At 39.9% G+C, this 21,378-nt stretch overlaps 1 protein-coding gene across 11 annotated transcripts in view; it reads right to left on the bottom strand.

Annotated features, from left to right (window-relative positions):
• PPFIBP1 (PPFIA binding protein 1) overlaps window positions 1–21,378 on the bottom strand; it is a 179,917-nt gene that overhangs the window by 43,643 nt on the left and 114,896 nt on the right. For all 11 annotated transcript variants that reach the window (XM_011283858.3, XM_045061589.1, XM_011283855.3 and 8 more), the window contains 5 exons: window positions 18,700–18,798; window positions 15,117–15,322; window positions 4,053–4,139; window positions 2,771–2,884; window positions 1,734–1,865 (listed from right to left, as the gene is read on the bottom strand). In XM_011283858.3, the coding sequence (XP_011282160.2) occupies window positions 1,734–1,865; window positions 2,771–2,884; window positions 4,053–4,139; window positions 15,117–15,322; window positions 18,700–18,763 (603 nt within the window). In that variant the 5' untranslated portion in view covers window positions 18,764–18,798. The remainder of the gene's footprint in view (window positions 1–1,733; window positions 1,866–2,770; window positions 2,885–4,052; window positions 4,140–15,116; window positions 15,323–18,699; window positions 18,799–21,378) is intronic.

Genomic DNA, 21,378 nt, shown 5'->3' with positions numbered 1-21,378 from the left:
CCTCTCCAAATAGATTTTCAAAGAAAGCACAAAAGTGACAACTTTGGAGAAATCTGTTTTCAGAGCCCCAGTCTCAATCAAGTGAGAAACATGCTCATATAGGTGACCGACCAGGAGCTTCAGAAGATTAAAACATGAACCAGCTTAGGGATTTCCTTTTGCTGCTGAGGAAGTAACACACACGTCAAGACTTTTCATTATAGTTCCACCTTTCACAGAAAATTTAATTTTGAAAATAGCAATGGAGTAAATCTCATGACATCAAATCTATGTAGGGCTTTCATACAGTGGCTAATATACATAATGTACTTCATATTATGATGGTATGTAGTTGGCTGGAAATAAATGTTTGAAACGAAAATAGAGGGGGAAAAGAACTTAAATGATTTCTTCTTCTCTCTCTTTCTTGGTACCCACTTTCTAATCCAGTATGACAACTCTCCATACTCCAACCAAGGAAAAAAAAATTTGTGAAAAAAGAGATGGCCCTAGGAGAGAAGGAAGTCCTGCAGCTCTTCATATTTCTTTTCTTTTTTTTTTTTTAATGTTTATTTCTGAGAGAGAGAGAGTGCAAACATGAGTGGGAGAGGAGCAGAGTGGGAGACACAGAATCCAAAGGAGGCTCCAGGCTCTGAGCTGTCAGCACAGAGCGCAACGCGGGGCTCGAACTCAGCAACTGCGAGATCATGACCTGAAGTCAGACACTTAACCCACTGAGCCACCCAGGAGCCCCCTTTTGTCAAATAAATAAATTTCAAATGGATATGCTCTTTCCCCAACAACAAATAAGCAAATAAAAGACCCAGATTAATAAAATAGTACAAAAAACAAAGCAGGTTTAACCACAAAAATGAGTACTTCAAGCTGTAGAATCTATCCCAAGTTTCACTAAAGTTTAGTGAGCTTTATTTAATTGGAATGATTTGTGTGTGGAATAGACCCAAAGTAGAAGGCCAAACTAAATAAACTCTAAAAATCTGGTTTTTTTATGATTATATAATGAAAGCATGTTTTCTATACATATTTAAAGACTTACTTATTATATAATAAACAATCAGTGTAACTTAATAATAGCTTTTAAGGGCACCTGGGTGGCTCAGTCGGCGAAATGTTTGACTTCGGCTCAGGTCATGATCTCATGGTTCGTGAGTTCATGGCCCGCATCAGGCTCTGTGCTGGCAGCCCAGGGCCTGGAGCCTGCTTCAGATTCTGTGTCTCCCTCTCTCTCTACCCATCCCCAACTTGTGTTCATTTTCCCTCCCTCTCTCTCCCTCCCTTCCTTCCTCTCTCAGAAATAAATGAATAAACTTAATAGCTTTTAGTAAAATGGTACACTTAAACCCATTATTTCCACAACAAAGAAAACCACTATGGATGGACAGAAGGATGGACAGACAGATGAATAGACAGAAGCTCCAAATATCATGAAGGCAAAAGTATTCCTAAAGACTAGTGAAAGGATTAATATTTAATATCAAAACTCTCACAACAAATATTGCCATTTAGCATTTAGTGATAAAAAGTCAATGTACTTAAAGTTAATTCTTAAAAAGAAGCATGGATGAGTGAGAGCATATAGTAATTAACTGTCTTGCCTCACACCTACAAGGGATTTCCACTTGCTCTAGAGATATGTGTATGAGATACACACACACACACACACACACACACACACACACACACACACACACACACGTACCTATCTGTATATAAAGAGAGGGGGTATCACTTACCTCTGTGTCTCTGAACCTGTCTTCATAGTCCAATCTGTCCTTCTCTACAGCCGTCAGTTTTAGCTTCAAGTTAGAGATTTCAGCCATCAGATCCAACTTCTGAGTCTCTAAGGATGTCCTACTCAGAAGCTCCTATTAGAATTTAAGAGATACATTCAAAAGTTGTTTTATTACCAGTAGTCACATATGGATGTGTCTCACAACTGCGAAGTGGTTAACTATCCAGTTGGGAAAGATTAATTACTAAATAGATAAAATTTGAAAAAATTATTTGCTTTAACTTTCATTGAGCAGAACTAAACACACACCTGCTTATTGGGGAGACATACATTATACAGATACATACATACATATACAGCATAAGCCTTAAATGCTGCCCAGCCTGATTATAACACCGATGACGACATGTTTGCTAAGCAACAGGCACCGTTCTGACATGTTTTAAGTGGTTCAATCCTCAAAACAACCTTATGGAGTAAAAGCTCCTAAAGGTAACTCATGAATTATCCTCATTCAACAAATAAGGAGGGTGAGGAACAGAGAGATTAAGAACTCTCCTCAAGGAAATGGCAGAGATAAGACTCAAACCAAAACAGTCTCCTTCCAGGGTGTCAGAGTGTACCCTATACATATTATAGGTCCTCTCAAATATAAGCACTGTGTGTGTGTGTGTGTGTGTCTGTATGTGTACACAAATTACAAGTTGGTTTTGGGTGTTTTGTTTTGCTTTTTTTCAGTTAAAGGTACTTACCTTTTTTCCTAATCATGCACTATATGCTCATGGATGGGCGTTAGGAAACCATATGAAAGCATAAAGAAGAACATTAAAATTATCTACAATCCTATCAGTATTTTATTCTAGATTGTAATTATGTGAAGTTTTAAGACCCCGCTACTCTAGGTTTTTGCTTAAACTATGCCGGTCTAAGTGAGTCATGAGATTTACTGCTGCATCAGAGTGAACACTACACGTAAATGTAGCATTTCAAATAGCTGAGCAAGAAAATAGCACCTTGGAGCCAGCTTCTGTACATTACCTGCTGCAGCATTTCTTCTGTGGCGTTCAGCTTCTCCCTGTGCTCTTCAAGACAAAACTCCAAATCTCGAATCTTCTCTCCCTGAGCCTCTACCTGGTCTGTTAACACACTTACCTGTATTGAGAGCAAAATACTGCAATGGATTAGGAAGAATGTGGGTCCCACTGCAAACTTTATTTCTCTAAATAGAAAAAAAACTGGAATGATGTCACTACTCATTTGGTTGTAAAGGAAAAACCTGTGAATTTGTAAGACAGCGGTCCTTTACACTCCTACTTCAGATGCTTGTTGATCTGAGGACTCCAATTTTTAAAGAGGTTGGGGTGATTGGGAATGTGCGACACCTTATATTTATAGGTTAAAATCATTTCATTTTATGCGAGAGGGCATGTTAACAAATCATCTTTTTCGGGGGCGGGGTGGAAGAGGGAAATAATACTAGAAATTAAGATAGACAATGGAGTTAATGTCTGAAAAGAGAAGGACTATTCAGGTTTGGTACTTCACGAAGAGTAAAGAAAAGGATCCACAGAACTCAAATTCCATGAGATCTTTCATGATCACATTGTCTACATATGTGCTCCAATCTAGGATGTAACTCAAAGATCCATAAGGAGATACTGGATTAGTCTTTTATCTTCAGTGGTTATTGAAAATCTGAGTCTTTCCCCAACAATCGCCAGCCTAGTAAATACACTGCAAATCATTTAGCTCAATACAAAAAAAAAAAAATATATATATATATATATATATACACACACACACATATATGTATGTGTATATATATATATATGTATATTTTATTTTTGTCAAGCATTTAAAACACTACAAAGAAAAGAACTCAAATTTGGCTAATAAACCAGACTCCACTACTCACTTTATGTTTTGTTTGTCTCATGGTATCATTTTTAGAATTGAAAAATTAAACATATTCCAAATGAGAAATATGCATATTTATGAATATAGTATATATGAAATTATAATATCTGCTGTATATTTAAAAAATCAGATCAAATAAGATGACAGATCAGATCAGAAAATCAGTTTAGATGATACCGTGCCTGCCATCAGAGGAGCCAAGGCGGATTCTAGCTCACTCTAGACTAGGTAAGCAAACCCTGTTCTCCCACGGTACCCACCTCTCCCTGTTGTGTTCAGATGGCCTATGCACTTACTTCTGGTAGCAGTCTGGCTCCTGTAAGCATCTGAATACACCATCCCAATTTAAAATGGTCTTTGTAAATACATCATGAAGAAAGAAGAACATTTTAAAATCACTTGCCTGAAGAACGAGAGATTCTTTATCATTTTCTAAACGGGCTAGCCTTTCTTGATACACCTCTCCATTCCCAGGCAGGTGACCATTTGTCTGAAAAAAAAATAAAATAAAATAATGTGTGTAAGGCTCAACTCTCTTTAAAACTAAACCGCTGTGGGCAAACAAAATTGCATATGTTTTTAATCCAAGGAACCTGAATGGACTTGGGCACAGCTGTTGTTGTCATTAACAGAAAATATGAGATTGCAACTTGGTTCATTTAGCTTAAAATAAGTAAAACAGGCATGTCAGGCATTTAGGCATGTTATCACCAAACTAGACAACTTCTCATCAAGCAGAAAATCATGACCTAAGAGGGGTGGTGGCTACTAATATTTACTGGCAGGTGGATACACACCCAAATCATGCAAAGCTTCACATGTGTGTGATCAGGCACAAAACCCCTTTCTCCCCCCAAATGCTCAGTGCCACTAATTCTGGGTGGAGATAGTGGGAATTTCCTGGGACACCCTTCTGTTCTTCCCCTCTCCTCCCCCCAAATTCCAAATCCAGGACTGTAAATGCCTGCTTTACACGGGAGGCAGCGGGGACAGCTCACACAAGCTTCTTCCCTGCTACTCACGTCCAAATCACAGGCCTAGTCTTCCCTCTGTCTTTGAAACCTTTCTTTCTTCCCCTGCAAGCTTTGCAGTCAGTCCACCGTGACTTTCCCTGGCAGCACTGACTAGCCATCCTCATCAGCAACTCACCAATTTCCATCCTGACTTCATTAACTTCTTGTGAGATTGCTTGGTCCTACAATGATGCCCACCTCCTGCCAGAGCCTGTAAAAGGGCATCCTACAACCAGAGCACTTGGCCCAGGGCTCTGCTTAGATTAGTGCTCACTGTCTTCCCCTCCCTCTGGCACCCATGTCTTTTCTTATCAGATTCAGATATGTTTATGCGTGGCATAAATGCCAAAGGAAGTATAGATTGGGGAAGCAAGTCACATTTTTTTTTCTCACCAGTCTCATATATGAAAGTCATTAAAGAGGCACATGAAAAGGGTTGCAGAGAACAGACAACATAAAAATGACATTTTGAAATACAGTATGTGTGGTATGTCCCTTGTTATCTCATTTAAATACCTCATAACCATATAATATGTAATCCCAATAGAATTTCTTGATTCCTCATTGAAGTACAACAGAAAGAAAAGCCACTGGAGTTCAAATTGGTTAGATGGGGCCATCCAGAGTTCAATCAAAAAAGCAAATAACTTCAGATTTAGAATCAGAGAAAATACAAACTACAGCCTAACCACCCAGGACCCGGCTAATGTGACATTCATTATTTTCCAGAATTAATTGGTACTATTATTCTGCCTTCCCAAATAATGCAGTTTCCAGTACAAATTGTGGGAATAACAAAAGCCATCTGTTGAGGAGCACACACACACACACACACACACACACACACACACACACACGAGCTTTCATAAAAAACGAAATTTCAAGATGTTGCTTCTAAAAACTTAGATGCACTGGATATATTTCCCATGAGGCAACTAAAGAATCAGAAGCTAATTTAATAAGCCTACAATGTGTATTTAGAATGGATAAAATTTTTAATATCAGCTGCTGGACCACATATCTGCACAATTACCACAGCATAATTCTGTTCATATTGTAAACTGAAGGACCCAGAATTAAATTACAAGTACTATGAGGAGTCAGATGGAATAGCCTGGAAGACTTTCAACCCTGGGGACCACCGTGAAAATGAAATTTATGTAACTTTTTTTTTTTTTTAGCGTTTACTTATTTTGAGAGAGAGAGCACATGCGTGTGTGCATGCACGTGAGCAGGGGAGGGGCAGAGAGGGGGTAGAGTGAGAGAATCCTTGGTGGGCTCCATACTGTCAGTGAGGAGCCCAACACAGGGCTCAATCTCACGAACCCTAAGATCATGACCTGAGACGAAATCAAGAGTCAGATGCTTAAGTGACTGAGCCACTCAGGTGCCCCCAAATTTATGTAATTTCTTGAGGACATTTTTTGGAAAAGAGCCAGGATGTATATAATACATGTCCTCAATCTAAGGAAGTACTCAGATTGGCCCTGAATAGCTTTAAATTCCTCGTTCTGATTATGAACACCAGCAGGCAACTGCTTTTAAAGCCCCACGCAAGCAAATCTTTATAAACTGATACATTTCATTAGATAGACAAAAAAAAAAAAAAAAAAAAAAAAAAAAAAAGGTTTCTGTTCAATGAGGACAAAAAGCAAAAGTCATTATTCCTTCTGACTGAAGGAAATTATAGAAAGATTAGAAGTGTTTCTATAGCAAGTCCTACAAATGTTTTGTGAAGCTACTACATATGATATGGAAAGGAGAAGTTCCAAAATCAGTATCACAAAATTATCTTAAAATCACAATACTAGGGGCACCTGGGTGGCTCAGTTGGTTAAGCGACTCTTAATTTCAGCTCAGGTCATGATCTCCCAGTTTGTGGGACTGAGTCCTGCATCAGGCTCTGCACTGGCAGCGGAGACTGCTTGGGATTCTCTTTCCCTCTCTGCCCCTCTCCCACTCCTCCCTCTCTCCCTCTCCCTCTCTCTCAAAATAAATAAACTTAAAAAAAATTAAATTACTAAAAATAAAAATTGACTCACAATGAACACTCACACTTCTCAAGACTACTGATATTTATGAGTGTTCATAATGCTTGAGTAATCAAAAAAAAAAACATTAAAAGTCACTATAGCAAAATGAAGCAAAAGTTAAGAGCCACCAATGGAGTAGTTGCATAATTTTAAAGTCCTGTGTTGATCTATTCAAGTAGGTAAAGGTCTATTTTGTTCACACATTTATTTGTATTTCTGCCAATTTTGTTACCTTTGCCTTATAAATGTTAGAGGTAAATTGCATTGGGCAAATATCCTACCACCTCTTTTTTCCCTCCGACTCTCATGCTCTGCCTACCAGACCACTCAAAAGCCAAACATGGCACGTTCTCTCACACACTAATTCTATTCCTTCTGCATGGACAGTATTTCCCACCCTTTCCTCATCTTTCCTCATTCTTTAAAGTCCAGTTCAATTAGAGCTTTGTCTGTCAAGTCTTCCTTGAATTACCTGTTCACTCACATGCCAGTTACAACATCTGGATGAACCCTCACCACAGCAGGCATCATACTGAATGGACTAGGTTATACTTGGCTACACATACGTCCCTCTCTTCCAACAAACTGCATTCTTTGTGAGTATGTCTGTCTTTGCATCTGACATACAATGAGTACGAACCAAATGAGCTGAATGAACAATGAGGGGTGTTCGATAAACATCCGATGAATGAAAGATGAATGAACGCTTGGTTTTAACTTGGCTTTCTTACATCTCAGCAAGTCTTTCATTCATGTTTCCCTACAACCTGGTATGTCCTCCATGGTCAACTTCAAGTCTGTATTGTCTCTTCCTACCATGTTTAGGAGGTGTTCCCAGAGCCTTTTTACTGGACTTTAGTAATTGAGACTATCTTGCACGAACCCCCTTATGTAATGTGTTCTCCAAAGCATAATGTATATACTGTCTCCAACATCTTTCCTTTCTTTCCCCCTGCCAATCTTGGGGGAATTGAGTCTTAACTCCTTCTAAAAGCTCATCATTGGGGCACTTAGGTGGCTCAGTTGGTTAAACATCTGACTTCGGCTCAGGTCATGATCTCACGGTTTGGGGTTCGAGCCCCATGTCAGGTTCTGTGGTAAGAGCTCAGAGCCTGGAGCCTGCTTCATATTCTGTGTCTCCCTCTCTCTGCCCCTCCCCCACTTGTGCACGTGTTCACTCTCTCTCTCTCTCAAAAATAAACATTTTAAAAAACTTTTTTTAAAAAAGCTCATTATTCCATGTATACTTTGGAACCTTAATTTCCTGCTTCTCTGAGACTCACAACGATCACCTCTATCCTTACCATTCTCAATTTCTTCCTCTTAATGAACTATCTCCCATTCTCCTTCTCCAACATCTACCCCAAGGCTTTGTGTCCACCACTCTACTCACCTCCCCATTCCTTTTTGCCTCTACAAATCCATCTTTCAAAGTTCCTACCAATCCAGTTCCTACCCCCTCCTCATATTGTGCCATATTCTCTTCTCCCCCTCCACAGGCTTCCCTTCTGTGTCTGGTCTTGTCCTTCACAATTTAGCTTTTCATCATATTCTGCCATGGATAGTTTATTAGTGATTTTATGACAGCTGGTCACTTATTCTTCCTAACAGTCCCTCAGTGCAAAAATGTCGTACATTTCTTTTGATTCTCCCAAGATTCTTATAAAATCATGAGCACATGGGGCACCTGGGTAGCTCAGTCAGTTAAGCATCTGACTTTGGCTCAGGTCATGATCTCATGGTTCATGAGTTTGAGCCCCACATTGGGCTCTGTACTGACAGCTCAGAGCCTGGAGCCTGCTTCGGATTCTGTGTCTCCCTCTCTCTCTGCCCCTCCCCTGCTCACGCTCTGTCTCTCTCTCTCAAAAAGTAAACAATAAAACATTTCTTTAAATTTTTTTATTTTTTAAAATTTACATCCAAATTAGTTAGCATATAATAAAACATTTTTTAAAAATTAAAAAAAATCGTAGCATATAATTAAAAACATATTTAGTATAAACTCCTGTTGAGTCAATTGGGCATCCAGAGTATTGAACACCAGCCCAAATTACCTTACTCAAAATCCCAGAGATGCCTTCAGAATAACTCTTTCTACTTTAACTCATGATGCAACCCTTTACTGACTACATTTAGTCCACCTGAAACTTTAAGTCAAACTTGGAATCAACGTGGGGGTTTCAATACCATATCCAGCTAGCAGTGCGTGTGGCAGTGGGTGTGGGACACTTGGGAGGGAAGAGCAGGGGATCCAGCGGGACTGTAATAAGGATACTTTAATCAAGGAATTCATGGTGTTTGCCAGATTTTCCTGGCATGATGAGGGGAAAGTGTCTGAAAAGTTCTATTTCTTACAGAATTATGAGATCTTAGAGTTGGTCAGGAACCACACCTGGGAATATGAATTGCCTGAATTCACATGGCAGGTGCTACAAATAACATTAAAGTCACAATATACCTCACCCATCACCACCTAAATAGAAGTTCTTCTTTTTAGTATTAATTTCCTTTTTTAAAAAAGTTTATTTATTTTGAGTGAGAAAGAGACAGAGCACAAGCAGGGGAGGGGCAGAGAGAGAATCCCAAGCAGGCCCGTGCTGTAGGCTCAGAGTCCAATGTGGGGCTCAAACTCACAGACCTGAGATCATGAGATCATGATCTGAGCTGAAATCAAGAGTCGGACACTGAACTGACTGAGCCACCCAGGCACCCCTAATTTTCTTTTAATTATCAAATATACACACAATCAAGTATAAAGATATAATAAATGTTAGCATCTTGTCTCATGTGCCTCCCTTTCAAAAAATGTTTTCTTATACAAATTTTCAATATATATATATAAAAATAGAGACTAGCATGATGAAACTTTATATGCCCATCACACAGTACCAACAGGTATTATTTCAAAGTAGACAAGAACATTTTGCCCATTATTTTTCTGAAAGCATCATACTGTGTTTTCCTTTAATTTTCTTAGTTCTGTTGGTTTGCATTAGTCTACAGTTGTCTCTCTTTTCTCCCCAAACTTCATTTTGCTTTGTTCTTTCCTAAGCTCTGTTGTCCTGTCTAAATCCAAAATCAACACACAAGTAGTGATTTGCTACAATTATAGTTACTTACGTTGTAGCACAGAATTCATTTTGAATATAACATTCCCAAAACACAACGGGGAGTAGCTAAATTAAAATGGGGAAAAGAACATTGGTTCAATTTTATAAGGACAACAAATGTTAAGAAATAGACTAGTACTATAACATACACACACGCAGCAGCCCCCCTCCAACATATACATACTATCCATCGAGGTCAACATACTTACTTTGAAAATTAGTTTTAAAAACTGCCATACAGTTTTTGATTTCATGATTACATTTTTAAAAATTCAATATCAAAGAGTACCTAGGTGGCTCATTCAGTCGAGCGTAGACATCAGCTCAGGTCATGATCTCACAGTTCGTGGGTTTGAACCCCGTATCAGGCTCTCTGCTGTCAGTACAGAGCCTGGAACCTACTTCGGATCCTCTGTCCCCCTCTTTCTGCCCCTCCCTCTATCTCTCTCTCTCTCTCTCACTCAAAAATAAACATTTAAAAAAAAATTCAGGATCAAGAAAGAAAAAGGAAGGCACAGCCCACTAAAGCTCTTCTAATTAAATGTTATCTCCAGCTACCAAAGGAAACATTTCACACAAGGGCCTCATGCCTCCTAATCAGTTGCATGCAGACATTCTCTACTACTGCATGCATACATTCATTGCCTGCTCTCTACTAGACACTCTCATAGAATAGACTGAGAAAGACCTGAAAGCCATGAACATCACAGTCAACGTTTCACCGGGGTTCAACAGCACAAGAAGGCATCTCCCACACTACCGTCCATAGAATCAAAGAATATGATATCAACAACGTTAGAAATCATGCCACCAGGCTGCAGGACTCTGCTCCCTTTCCTCTCGCCAAGTATGATGGAATGAGGGTGGTGAGGCTTCATCCTTGTGCTGTAATTATCTCGGGGCAACACCACTGCCATTCAGGGCCACTGGAGCATCCTGTCTGGTTGGCTGGTGCCCCTTTTACTCTCTACTGTACCTCTGACTTGGTCAGTCTTGAAACATTCCATCTATTTTTCCCTCTGAAGATTCTGTTGTGGCTCTCAAAAGGAAATACGATGCCAAGGCAATAGGGACAACCTCTTCGGAAAGCCCTCTATTCCAAAATCTCATCTCTGCTCAAAAAGGAAACCAAAGGGAGAAATCAATCTCATATACACTTCATCACACCCAAAAAGCCCAATCATGACCCTCTTCCAGGAAAGACATGAGTTTATTCAGTGTTGTCAGGAAGTTCATCAAAGACAGAAGCTCAGAATAAGCCTGAATACACTCTGTACGTTCCAAGACTGCAGATGTGGTCAAAAATCAGACTACGGCTTTTACTTCTACGTTTTAATTTTCTCAGTACTTGTCTTCCAGAGACAAAACATCTTCTTAACTAGAGAGCCAACTGGAGCAAAATCCAGTGCTCTGGGGTGAGACGAACCACAGCGGTAGGCCAGCTTCTAAGATCCACGACTCCAAAAACAGAGCTCCATCTCAAATACTTGCAAGAACAGCAGATGCCAAGCGCTTTCATCTGCTGTTCTCATTAGAAACATCTGGAGGGAGCCTCCCTTGAAGTATCTGGGTATCTCTGTTGCCAAAATATCAAGTGCCAAGATACACTGGCTAGCCCATGATGCAGCTAATGCATGCACAGCTCCTTATTTGTGCAGCCACGGCCAGCACAGGGTGAGTGAGATGGATTTCTTTAGTGTCTTCCGAAAGATTCTTTTAGACACCTCACTTGAGAAGGGAAGACGGGCACTGGCCTTCCTCACTTTGTTTTCATGTGCACCACTATGCTCAAAGTAGGGAGAGGGGTTTATGTGGAGACTACATTATCCCGGTCCCAAGAATATGCCAAAGCCCTCTGAGTTACAGAAGGATGAAGAATAGAAGATGAAGGCCTCGAAGCTAAGGCCCAGCTCCTATTCTAGTAGGAGAATTATTCATTCATTCATTCAACATTATTCATTCATTTATTCAACATTTGCTGAAAGCCAGCTATGTGACGGGATGCAGATACAGCAAGAGAATCTTCTACTTTGAGAAGGGCTAACATGAGATGAAGAAAAAATACTGTCCCTATTTTCCTTGCCACTTCCTCTTTCTTTGCTCACTTTCATGAAATAACAGACGAGTCTCTTTCCATTCAATCCTAACCAACATCGGTGGCCAGGGTTTTCATTCAAAGTGCATCTCTCACTTATCACACTGCACTGGCTTCCTTCAAGAATTCTGCTGACTCGGTCCACTTGCTTTCCTGTGCCTGTGGACACTTTTCATGGGAGTTTATCAGAAGCCTGGGACCAGAGGGGAAGAGCAGCTTTAACTTTAGCTAGGATGTCTCAGCGAGATGCTGCATAACTCAGAGAATTGTGACCACGTACCGAATACAATCTGAATGTACCTTGTTTACCAAGGCTTGAAAAAACATCCCCCAGAGGCACACATGAAAAGGGAAGCTGGCCAGAGAGCAGTGGGGGATCCAAGGATGGCAGCGTTGCAATGGGTCAGGGAGCTGAGCATCAGGGACCTGGGGAGAATAGCCAGCAGCCCTGGACAGAACATGCCCCACATCTGAACTCTTTAAATAATGTGTGTTTTTATTTACTTCTTTTATTTTTTTTAATTCATTTTGAGACAGAAACAGTGTGAGTGGGGGAAGGGCAGAGAGAGAGAGAGAGAGAGAGAGAGAGAGAGAGAGAGAGAGAGAAAGAGAAAGAGAAAGAGAAAGAGGGAGAAAATCCCAAGCAGGCTCCACACCACCTCCAGCACAGAGACCAACGTGGGGCTCGAAACTCACAAAACTAGGAGATCATGACCTGAGCTGAAACCTAGAGTCAGAGCCTTAAACAACTGAGCCACCTAGGTACCCCCACGAGTGTTTCTATTTTCCTGAAACTGGTTACACAAATTTTCTTAAAAGGTACACTCAGAATTAATACTGCCTTTTTTTAAATGTAGGATTAAGACAGAAACGTACTGCGGTGATTTCTCAGGTCAGAAGCAGTGCACTTCTCCTTACTTATCTCATGGGCCGTGACGCCTGACTTGGAGTTCTGCCAGCCACATTTTCACTAGCTTTGTTGAAAACTACATTTTTGTAACTTCTGCTGATTTTGAGAATGCCTCCTATTAAAACTGTCAAATAACCGGACACTTTTGGGACTGCATGACCTGATCAAGGTCACGATCCTGAACTGTGTCTACTGGAGAAAGCACTATAAGAATTCTCTCGGCAACTCACTGAGTTAGACCTAAAGTAAACAGAAACTAATTGCTTGGCTCAAACAGTTCGACATATTTTTTCTGTTTGCCCTCTTAAACTTGGAGCTTGATAAAGCATGTAATTCTCCATCAATATTTGTATTAACGTGATAATATTTCACAATCAAAACAGAGAATTCTACCTCAGTAATTGAACAAACACGGCATATTCAATAGATTTGTTTTTTACCACAGAGAGGAACTTCTGAGTCTTAAAAGAAAATTTTTCATGTTTAGAAGGCTACAGCTATAGCTATCTTCTTGAAACAAATTCATTCTTATGGATTTAATATCCCTTCATCAGTAACAAACAATAGTGTTACTATTTTCTCTTTTTTCTTATCCAGCTTCTGATCATATGAAACAATTAAATAGGTGGTAGAAATTAGCAGAGAAGGAATAACCAGCATCCTACAGGAAACCAGGGGATCTCCCTGGCCCAGGCAAAGTAATAATTAGAAGTGCCAATGCCCAGTTGCACTGAGAAGATTAGTATTACTCTTCGGTATGCGGACTCCCAAGTTGGCTATCATTAAACCTAAATGAAATCTTAATTATGTAACCAGTAATAAGTGCTTCTAAAATATTGTGGAAGCTTCTCCACAGTCTGTACTTCTGTCAGAGAGATGTCTGTACTTCTGTCAAAAAAGTGAACCACAGGGGTGCCTAGGTGGCTCAGTCGGTTAAGCATCCAACTTTGGCTCAGGTCAGGATCTTACCATTCATGAGTTCGAGCCCCACATCAGGCTCTGTGCTGACAGCTCAGAGCCTAGAGCCTGCTGCAGATTCTGCCTCCTTCTCTCTGCTCCTCCCCCTCCCCCTCTCACTCACTCACTCTCTCTCTCTCTCTCCCTCTCCTGCCCCCCCCCCCCCAAAAAAGTGAATTATGTATGAGTAATGTGTAACCTAACTCTCCTAGTAATTGGAGCCAACCCTCTCTTGGCCTCTTTGCAAAGGGACCCCGTGGTTTTCCCTCTACTCGCTACAATCTACTCTGTGGTATTACCTTTTTTGACTAATCATCCACCAGGTTCACTGACAAGCACTCATAAATTAATTCAAGGGACTCACAACCCTATGTGGCAGAAACTACCATTCCCTCATTTTACAAATGAGGAAACTGACACAAACAGCTTTAAAAAAACTGCCCCAAATCATACAAGCTTCTAAGGGTCAGAGCCAAAATAAAAATTCAGATCTGTGGTCTCCAGCACCAGCATCTGTAAATGCCAAAATACCATCCAACCCCCAATTTTATCACCCTATTAATGTTTTTATTTTTGGTGGTAGTACAATACACACATAAAATGTATCATTTTTACCATTTTTAAGTGTATAACCTACAAAATGAACACATTTCCTGTCTTCTCCTTTGAGTATTTTTAGCGGCATTCTTTAGGTTGTATTTGTTCAACACATATTAACACTATGGTATTTACCATTGTGTTCAGGGAAAGGGCACGTCGGCCACACCACCAGCTTTTGAGACGGATGCCTAGAAAGAGGCCTCATTGTTCAAATGAGTAAGAGCACCATTTAAAGTCCAATTCTACAGTTTAACTCGAGCACAGGCACTGAAATGACCACCTCACACCACTAGATGGCACTTCATATCAAATACTGCTACAGAGCTCGGCTGCTTTTGGAGGCGTCTATGCACCCTACTTCCTATTTAGAACTGCTGCTACTGGGTCCTTTAACAGTGAACTTCCCATTATTACTGAGAAAGCATCTATCACACGCAAGGTTCTTTCCCTTATAGGACTCTTTGTTTTAGGCCACGGCACGTCATCCAAGCAAAATTTGAAAGCTAGCCCACATTTATGGGTAAAATCAGGAGGTGAACTCCTGGGACCCGTGAAATGTACACTAACAGTACTTTTTAAAAAATTACCCTTAAAGAGAATTAGGATCCATTAATGGATAAAACCACAGCAAACCTGCTGCCCTATACTTTTTTTTTTTTTCGTGTTCGAATCCACTATTTTATGTTCTAAATTTTGAAATAAGCAACAAAAGACTCACAGCATGGGACTTGTAACGTGCAGACACCTACCATTTGACTCTGAAGCCATTCGACGAGTGTTTCTGCTGTTGAATCTGGGATCTGGCACCTCAAACCTTCCTTCTCATCTGTGTCCATCATCTCTAACAACCCACGCAGGTCTTCTACAAGGTGCAGAGCTCGCAGGCTTCCCATGAACGGGGAGGTGGGAGACTGGCAATCAAAAATTCCATTGGAATATTCCAAGGCCTTAGAACCTAGGTTTAAAAAAAAAAAATCACAGAGAGCAACAGGATTTATCTAAACAGGATTTAGATAATAGACCAAAGCAAGTCAGGTCACAGTGAGGAATAATCAAAACAAGCAACGAGAAAAAGAAAATAATTCAGTCATGAAAATCTTTCCAAGTCATAGATTCTTGGTACAAAAATAAAACCATATAATTGATGGTAAATATCAATCATCAAATACCTAATAGAGAGGCCAATTGTGTAGTATGGTAAGAATGTGATGGGCTTTGGTGAAGGATGTGCTGACCTCATGGAAATAAGGTACCTTCTGCTAAGAAGGTAGCAGATCAGCTGAAAATATAAATTTTAAGTTTCCTAAAGTCTTGAAATTCCCTGCAGAGAAGTTGCACATTGAGGTGGAAATTGCATAGCATAATGTCAAATGTAACAGGGCCAGCTCCCAGTTAATTTACCAGAATTTAAACTTTGGGGGAGTTCAATGAATTACATATATACATTTGTGTATAAATGCATGAGCCTGTGTGTATAAACATTTTCTCCCATGATTTTGTTTGCAGCCTAACATCAAATACTCTTGCGAATATCAGCTTAAAAAAGTTTTACAGCCATTTTTGTTTCCTATTACTTATAAGGGAAAGCACTCTACTACTTAAAAACCACATAACGAACCCACAGCCCATTCTGAAAGCATGCATATACATCCTCTTCATCTCTTTGATTTTTATTTCCTGGTCTATCAACTATACATACTAGCTTTATACTTAAGTATCAATAATTACTATATTTAGGCTATCACCATATTAATCTGAAGGTCTTCTAATTGGAAGAAAACTGTGAACCAATGTGTAAATTCTCTCTCCAGTGGCTATACAGCTCGATCAATTCCAACGGTAGGGAGAGGAATTCTCTTTCAGTTAGTGCATCCCACCAACATTGCTTAATACTGGACCAAATGATTTGGACCCAAACCTGCGTTGAACCACAATAATGGCAACCATTGATATGCTAGGCCCACTGCTAAATGCTTCACTTAACCCTCTGAATCAATCTCCTCCAGAACCATGTAAGGCTGAGAAGAGAATCCAGAAAAATATAAATTGAGGAGAGTCTGTCAGGGAAATGGAGGAACAGGAAAGCATTAAAAAGTCCTATTCCAGCAGTTTTAAGCATTAGGATCACCTGATTAATATTATTAAAAACAGATGTGCCCACACTGACCCTCCATTCTGTTAAGTCTCCATCACAAAACAGCAGGGATGGGGGAGAGACGCATATTTAGAAAAACTCCTCAAATATCTGTAGTCTTATCTCCCCCCTCCCTCCTACCTGAGGAGGAGAACTACTGATGTTAATTTGAGAACATAAACCAGGTTCTACCCACAAAGCTACTTGACAGACTCACTGTGAGGTAGGACCTGGGAAATTTGATTTTCTTAAGAACGCTAATGTTGGTCCTCAAGCCCTGCCAGGGCTAAGGTACAAACACATTCATCTAGTGGAGTATGTAAAATATAAAGCCTCAACTACTGTCCCAGAAATACCACTTCTCTTGACTTGAGTTCTACTGAGTATAAGGTTATAACCTCTGGTAACAGTTTACAAATGGTTCTGGTTATATTTTTTGAAATTGTGACAGAGAAAGACATCTAGCAGTCCTTCAACTGTTTGACAGTATATATCATGCCCTGAGCAAGAATATACTTTTCTAGGTTAAACTTAACCAGTTCCTTCCTTGCCAGATGTGACTGTCAAACTCTTTACCTTCGTGGTCACCTCCTCCTCTAGGTAAGGTTTACCAATAACCTCTTTGAAACTGATATTCCAAGCACTGAATACAGTATTCAAGATGTAGTCTAATCTACAAAGGAGGTCAACATGAAATCTGGTCTCCGGGATATACAAAGGAGGCCAAAGTGTGACCTGCCACTTCCCTCAAGAGAAGACCCTCTGACAAGAAAACACCTTTGGTTTCTCTGAACCACTAAAACAGAGCAGGGTCAAATTTATGTCCAGAAAAGTAAGCAACAGGGGCCAAGACAGCTCGAACTGAGAAGCGGTAGAAGCCAAATTCCACCTTGACCCTGACCTACCTACCCACTTGCCCATTCAACCTTCTCTTCATTACACTAAGTTCCTAAATACATAAAAGTATTTCTCCTGTGACAAAATACAAAATGTGACATGAGACCTTAGGTAGCCACTACCCCTGGAAGACCACAAGGGACTGAAAGGGTTCACCTGCTAGTCAGTCTCCTTGGTCATGAAGAGAAAACAAGGAGGCAATGGTCTACACTGTTTTTGCTCCATCTCCATAATAGAGAATTGCTGAAGGTTCTTAACAAGGGAGTAATACAACCAGATGTGTGTTTCATAAAGGACATTCTGGTGGTCCAGAGAATGACGGACTAGAGCGAGAAAGCAAGAGCCTCAAGAACATCAAGTGTGAGGGTTACTTGGATAAAGCCAGACAGTGGTAAGCACAGACAAGACAGGTTTTAGAGAGGATAAAAGGGAACGGCAGAAAGGAGATAGAATATCATAGAACTTGACTTAAATAGGGACAATGAGGGACAAAGGTCTAGAATGACTTAAATTTCTATTTAGGAAACTGTGTGGATGGAAGGTTATGAAATTAGACAAGATAAAGACTACTAGAGGGGCTTCTGAGGAAAGATAATGAGCTCAAAGTTGTACATGATGACACGGATATGCATATAGGCTATTTCAAAGGAGTACCTGATTGGCAGTTAGAGACCTGAAGCTTAGCAGAGAACTGAGAAAGCAAATACAAAGTGACAGTCATTGGTGGGAAAGTGATCAGGGAACAGATCAGAACATCCGTGGATACAGGGTAGAGCAGTATCCCCCAAAGTGTGGTCCACAGACTACCTGCACAGAAATCACATGAGATGCTGTTTCTTTATCCTTGAGTCAGAAACCTAGGATGGAAATGGAATTTGGCATTTTATTTTTAATTTTTTTTTTCAACGTTTTTATTTATTTTTGGGACAGAGAGAGACAGAGCATGAACGGGGGAGGGGCAGAGAGAGAGGGAGACACAGAATCGGAAACAGGCTCCAGGCTCCAGGCTCCGAGCCATCAGCCCAGAGCCCGACGCGGGGCTGGAACTCACGGACCGCGAGATCGTGACCTGGCTGAAGTCGGACACTTAACCGACTGCGCCACCCAGGCGCCCCAGAATTTGGCATTTTAAAATAAAATGTGTAAAATGGAGAAGAGGGACCAAGATGCAACTATGTGGAATCTAAAGGCAGCCAATACATGAAAATAAGCAAGTGGAAAGGGAATAAAAGTGTTGTAATGAAAAAGCCAAGAGCGCAGAGTCAATGTGGTGACGCCACCTTTCAGAGGATGCAGATTACCTGCTATAATCCCGTCCATCTGCTCCAGCGCCGCAGCCAGCATGTCACTTGCATCACTCATCATGTTGTTATCTGTCAAGGGCAAATTCCAACCTAGAGCTGAAAAAGCAATGATGTCGCCATTACATCCTTTACGTGACACGTGCTTCCTGGAGGATATGGTAACTCAACTTCAAATTGCAACCCCACCTAGATGTCAAACACGGAGAGAGAGCTTCTGAAATGGCAGAGCTGAATGACCTGGCTCGCTTAACATGCTGTGGCCCACCATCTACCGTCCTGTAAGAGCACATGCTCCATTAGGTAATAAAATAAGGACATTTCAGTTCTTGCACTCAAGGTGTTTAACAGCCAGTAGAATGGTTTCCATGCTATACAGAGCTCTAAGTCTCTATGAAAAGCATTGAAGATACTGATGGAAACTTCCTGAGGGGCCATCAGCAATGCTCAGTGGACAGATTTTTTTCTCCCTGCACCAGCACTACCCAATTTCTGCTCTTCCAATTTTGGTTCCCCAACCCCCCACCCCCCCACCCCCCTCACCCCGTCTCGTAAAACGTGCCTACAAGAAGAGTTTATTAGCATATACACTAAACACACTTGCACACACCTACTGGGATTTTGTAATATAACAACAGCTACCATGTACTGAGTGCCTACAGTGGTCCCTATACATTTACATAAATCACTCATAATCCTTAATCATGACAACTCTATAAAATGAATAAACTTGTCTCCATTAGATAGATAATATCAAAGATGTCTGTTGATTTTTGCAACAGAAACACAGCCAATATAGAGCAAAGACCGGGTTTTAATCTAGGTCTTATATAATACATATTAAATTTCTGTTTATCTGAGTCTATCTGAAAAATAGGTTTATGCTGAAATTATGCCACAATCTACTCATTCTTTTACCTGTGAAAAAATATAATTGAAATTATCTTGGCAAAAAATTTGATTATTAACAAGAAAAAGTCAAGACTATGTGATTTCCAATATTAATTAATGCACTTCAGATACTAGACCAAGCACCCATGTAAATTCTCCCAAAAGGCCTAAATAAAGCAATAATTATTTGTTTATCTGCAATAAATATTTATAAATGCTTATTCTCAACCTCTATACTTAACATGTAGTAGCAGCCTACTACTACATGTAAAATAGCTAATAAAAATGTATACAACATTGCAAATGTAGTATGTGATAAAAGGGAAAAATGGAGCAGGAAAAATGGAAAGGTTTGCAAATTAAATAGGGTAGTCTGAGAGAATGATGGATGCAAATGCCAAAGACGTCTTTAACAAATTAAAAGTAGTCACGTATAGGGGGCTCCTGGGTGGTTCAGTCGGTTAAGCGTCCAACTTCAGCTCAGGTCGTAATCTCACAGTTCATGGGTTTCAAGCCCCGCATTGGGCTCTGTGTTGCCAGCTCAGAGCCTGGAGCCTGCTTCAGATTCTGTGTCTCCCTCTCTCTCTCTGCCTCTCCCCCGTTCGCATTTTGTCTCTGTCTCTCAAAAATATATAAATGTTAAAAAAAAATTAAAAAGAAAAGTAGTCATGAATAGATGGTCTAGTTCAATGGTATTTAAAGTATAGAATTTCTACACATCAATTAAAAAGAGGAAGCAGGGTTGACACGAACAGACGTATAACAGAAAACACCTTCAGCTAATAAACATAGGAAGAGGCTTAATGTCATTAGTACAAGGAATTTTAAACAAACAATGCGATACCATTTTATATCCAGTCAACTGGTTAAAAAAAACAACAAACTGACACTGCCAAGTATTACAGAAAATGTAGCCTCACAGAGTCTCTTACGGAATGGCGGTGGGAATGTAAAATGGCTTAACAACTTTATGAATAACAGTTTGGCATTATCATCTACAATTAAATGCATTAATTTTCAATCTAACAATATTTACTCCGAAGTACATAATCATGAACATACAAAAATGTTCAAAGGACTGAAAATGTGGACACAAACCAAATGTCCAACACAAGAGGAGATGAATAAACTGGTATATTTACACAATGGAATTACATACAGCTGTCAAAACAAACCAAAGTAATGTATGTGTAGTATGATTAAATCTATATAGTATAATAGCAAATTATAAGTCTCCCAATAAATTCAGCAAAATTTTTGTAAGTTAAAACAATACAAATATAAATAGATTTTAGAAATACATACAGATTCAACATAACTAGACAAAAAGAAAAGAAGAAATGGCAACATGAAATTCAGGATGGTGGATAACTCAAGTCAGGGATATCGGGCGATAGAGGGGATAGACTGAGAAGAAGAGTTATATAGATGAATAAAGGTTACTGTCAAGTTTTTGAGTTAGGTAATAGATTCAGAAGAGTGCTTGGTACATCATTAAAAATGACAAAATGGCTATTTCACTTCTGATAATGTGGAATAGACTTTATTGGACAAACCTTCCCACAAATAGCAATACAAAACACTGGATAAAATATAAAAACAGTTTTGAAGAAACTGGAGAGCAAACACAAGCTGGTAGAAACTGGAGGGAATTCAGCTCTTGAGTAAAGGGAACCATAATACATGAGATACACATTTATACATCTTTTTGGGATACAGAGTAGATCCTAGCTATCAAAATCTTATTGGCTCAAAGGAAAGAAGGGGGTAAACTTCTTAATACTAATT

The sequence above is a fragment of the Felis catus genome, chromosome B4, assembly GCF_018350175.1.
Source record: "Felis catus isolate Fca126 chromosome B4, F.catus_Fca126_mat1.0, whole genome shotgun sequence".
NCBI classification, from domain to species: Eukaryota; Metazoa; Chordata; class Mammalia; order Carnivora; family Felidae; genus Felis; species Felis catus.
This window is presented reverse-complemented; position numbering and strand designations above follow the sequence as displayed.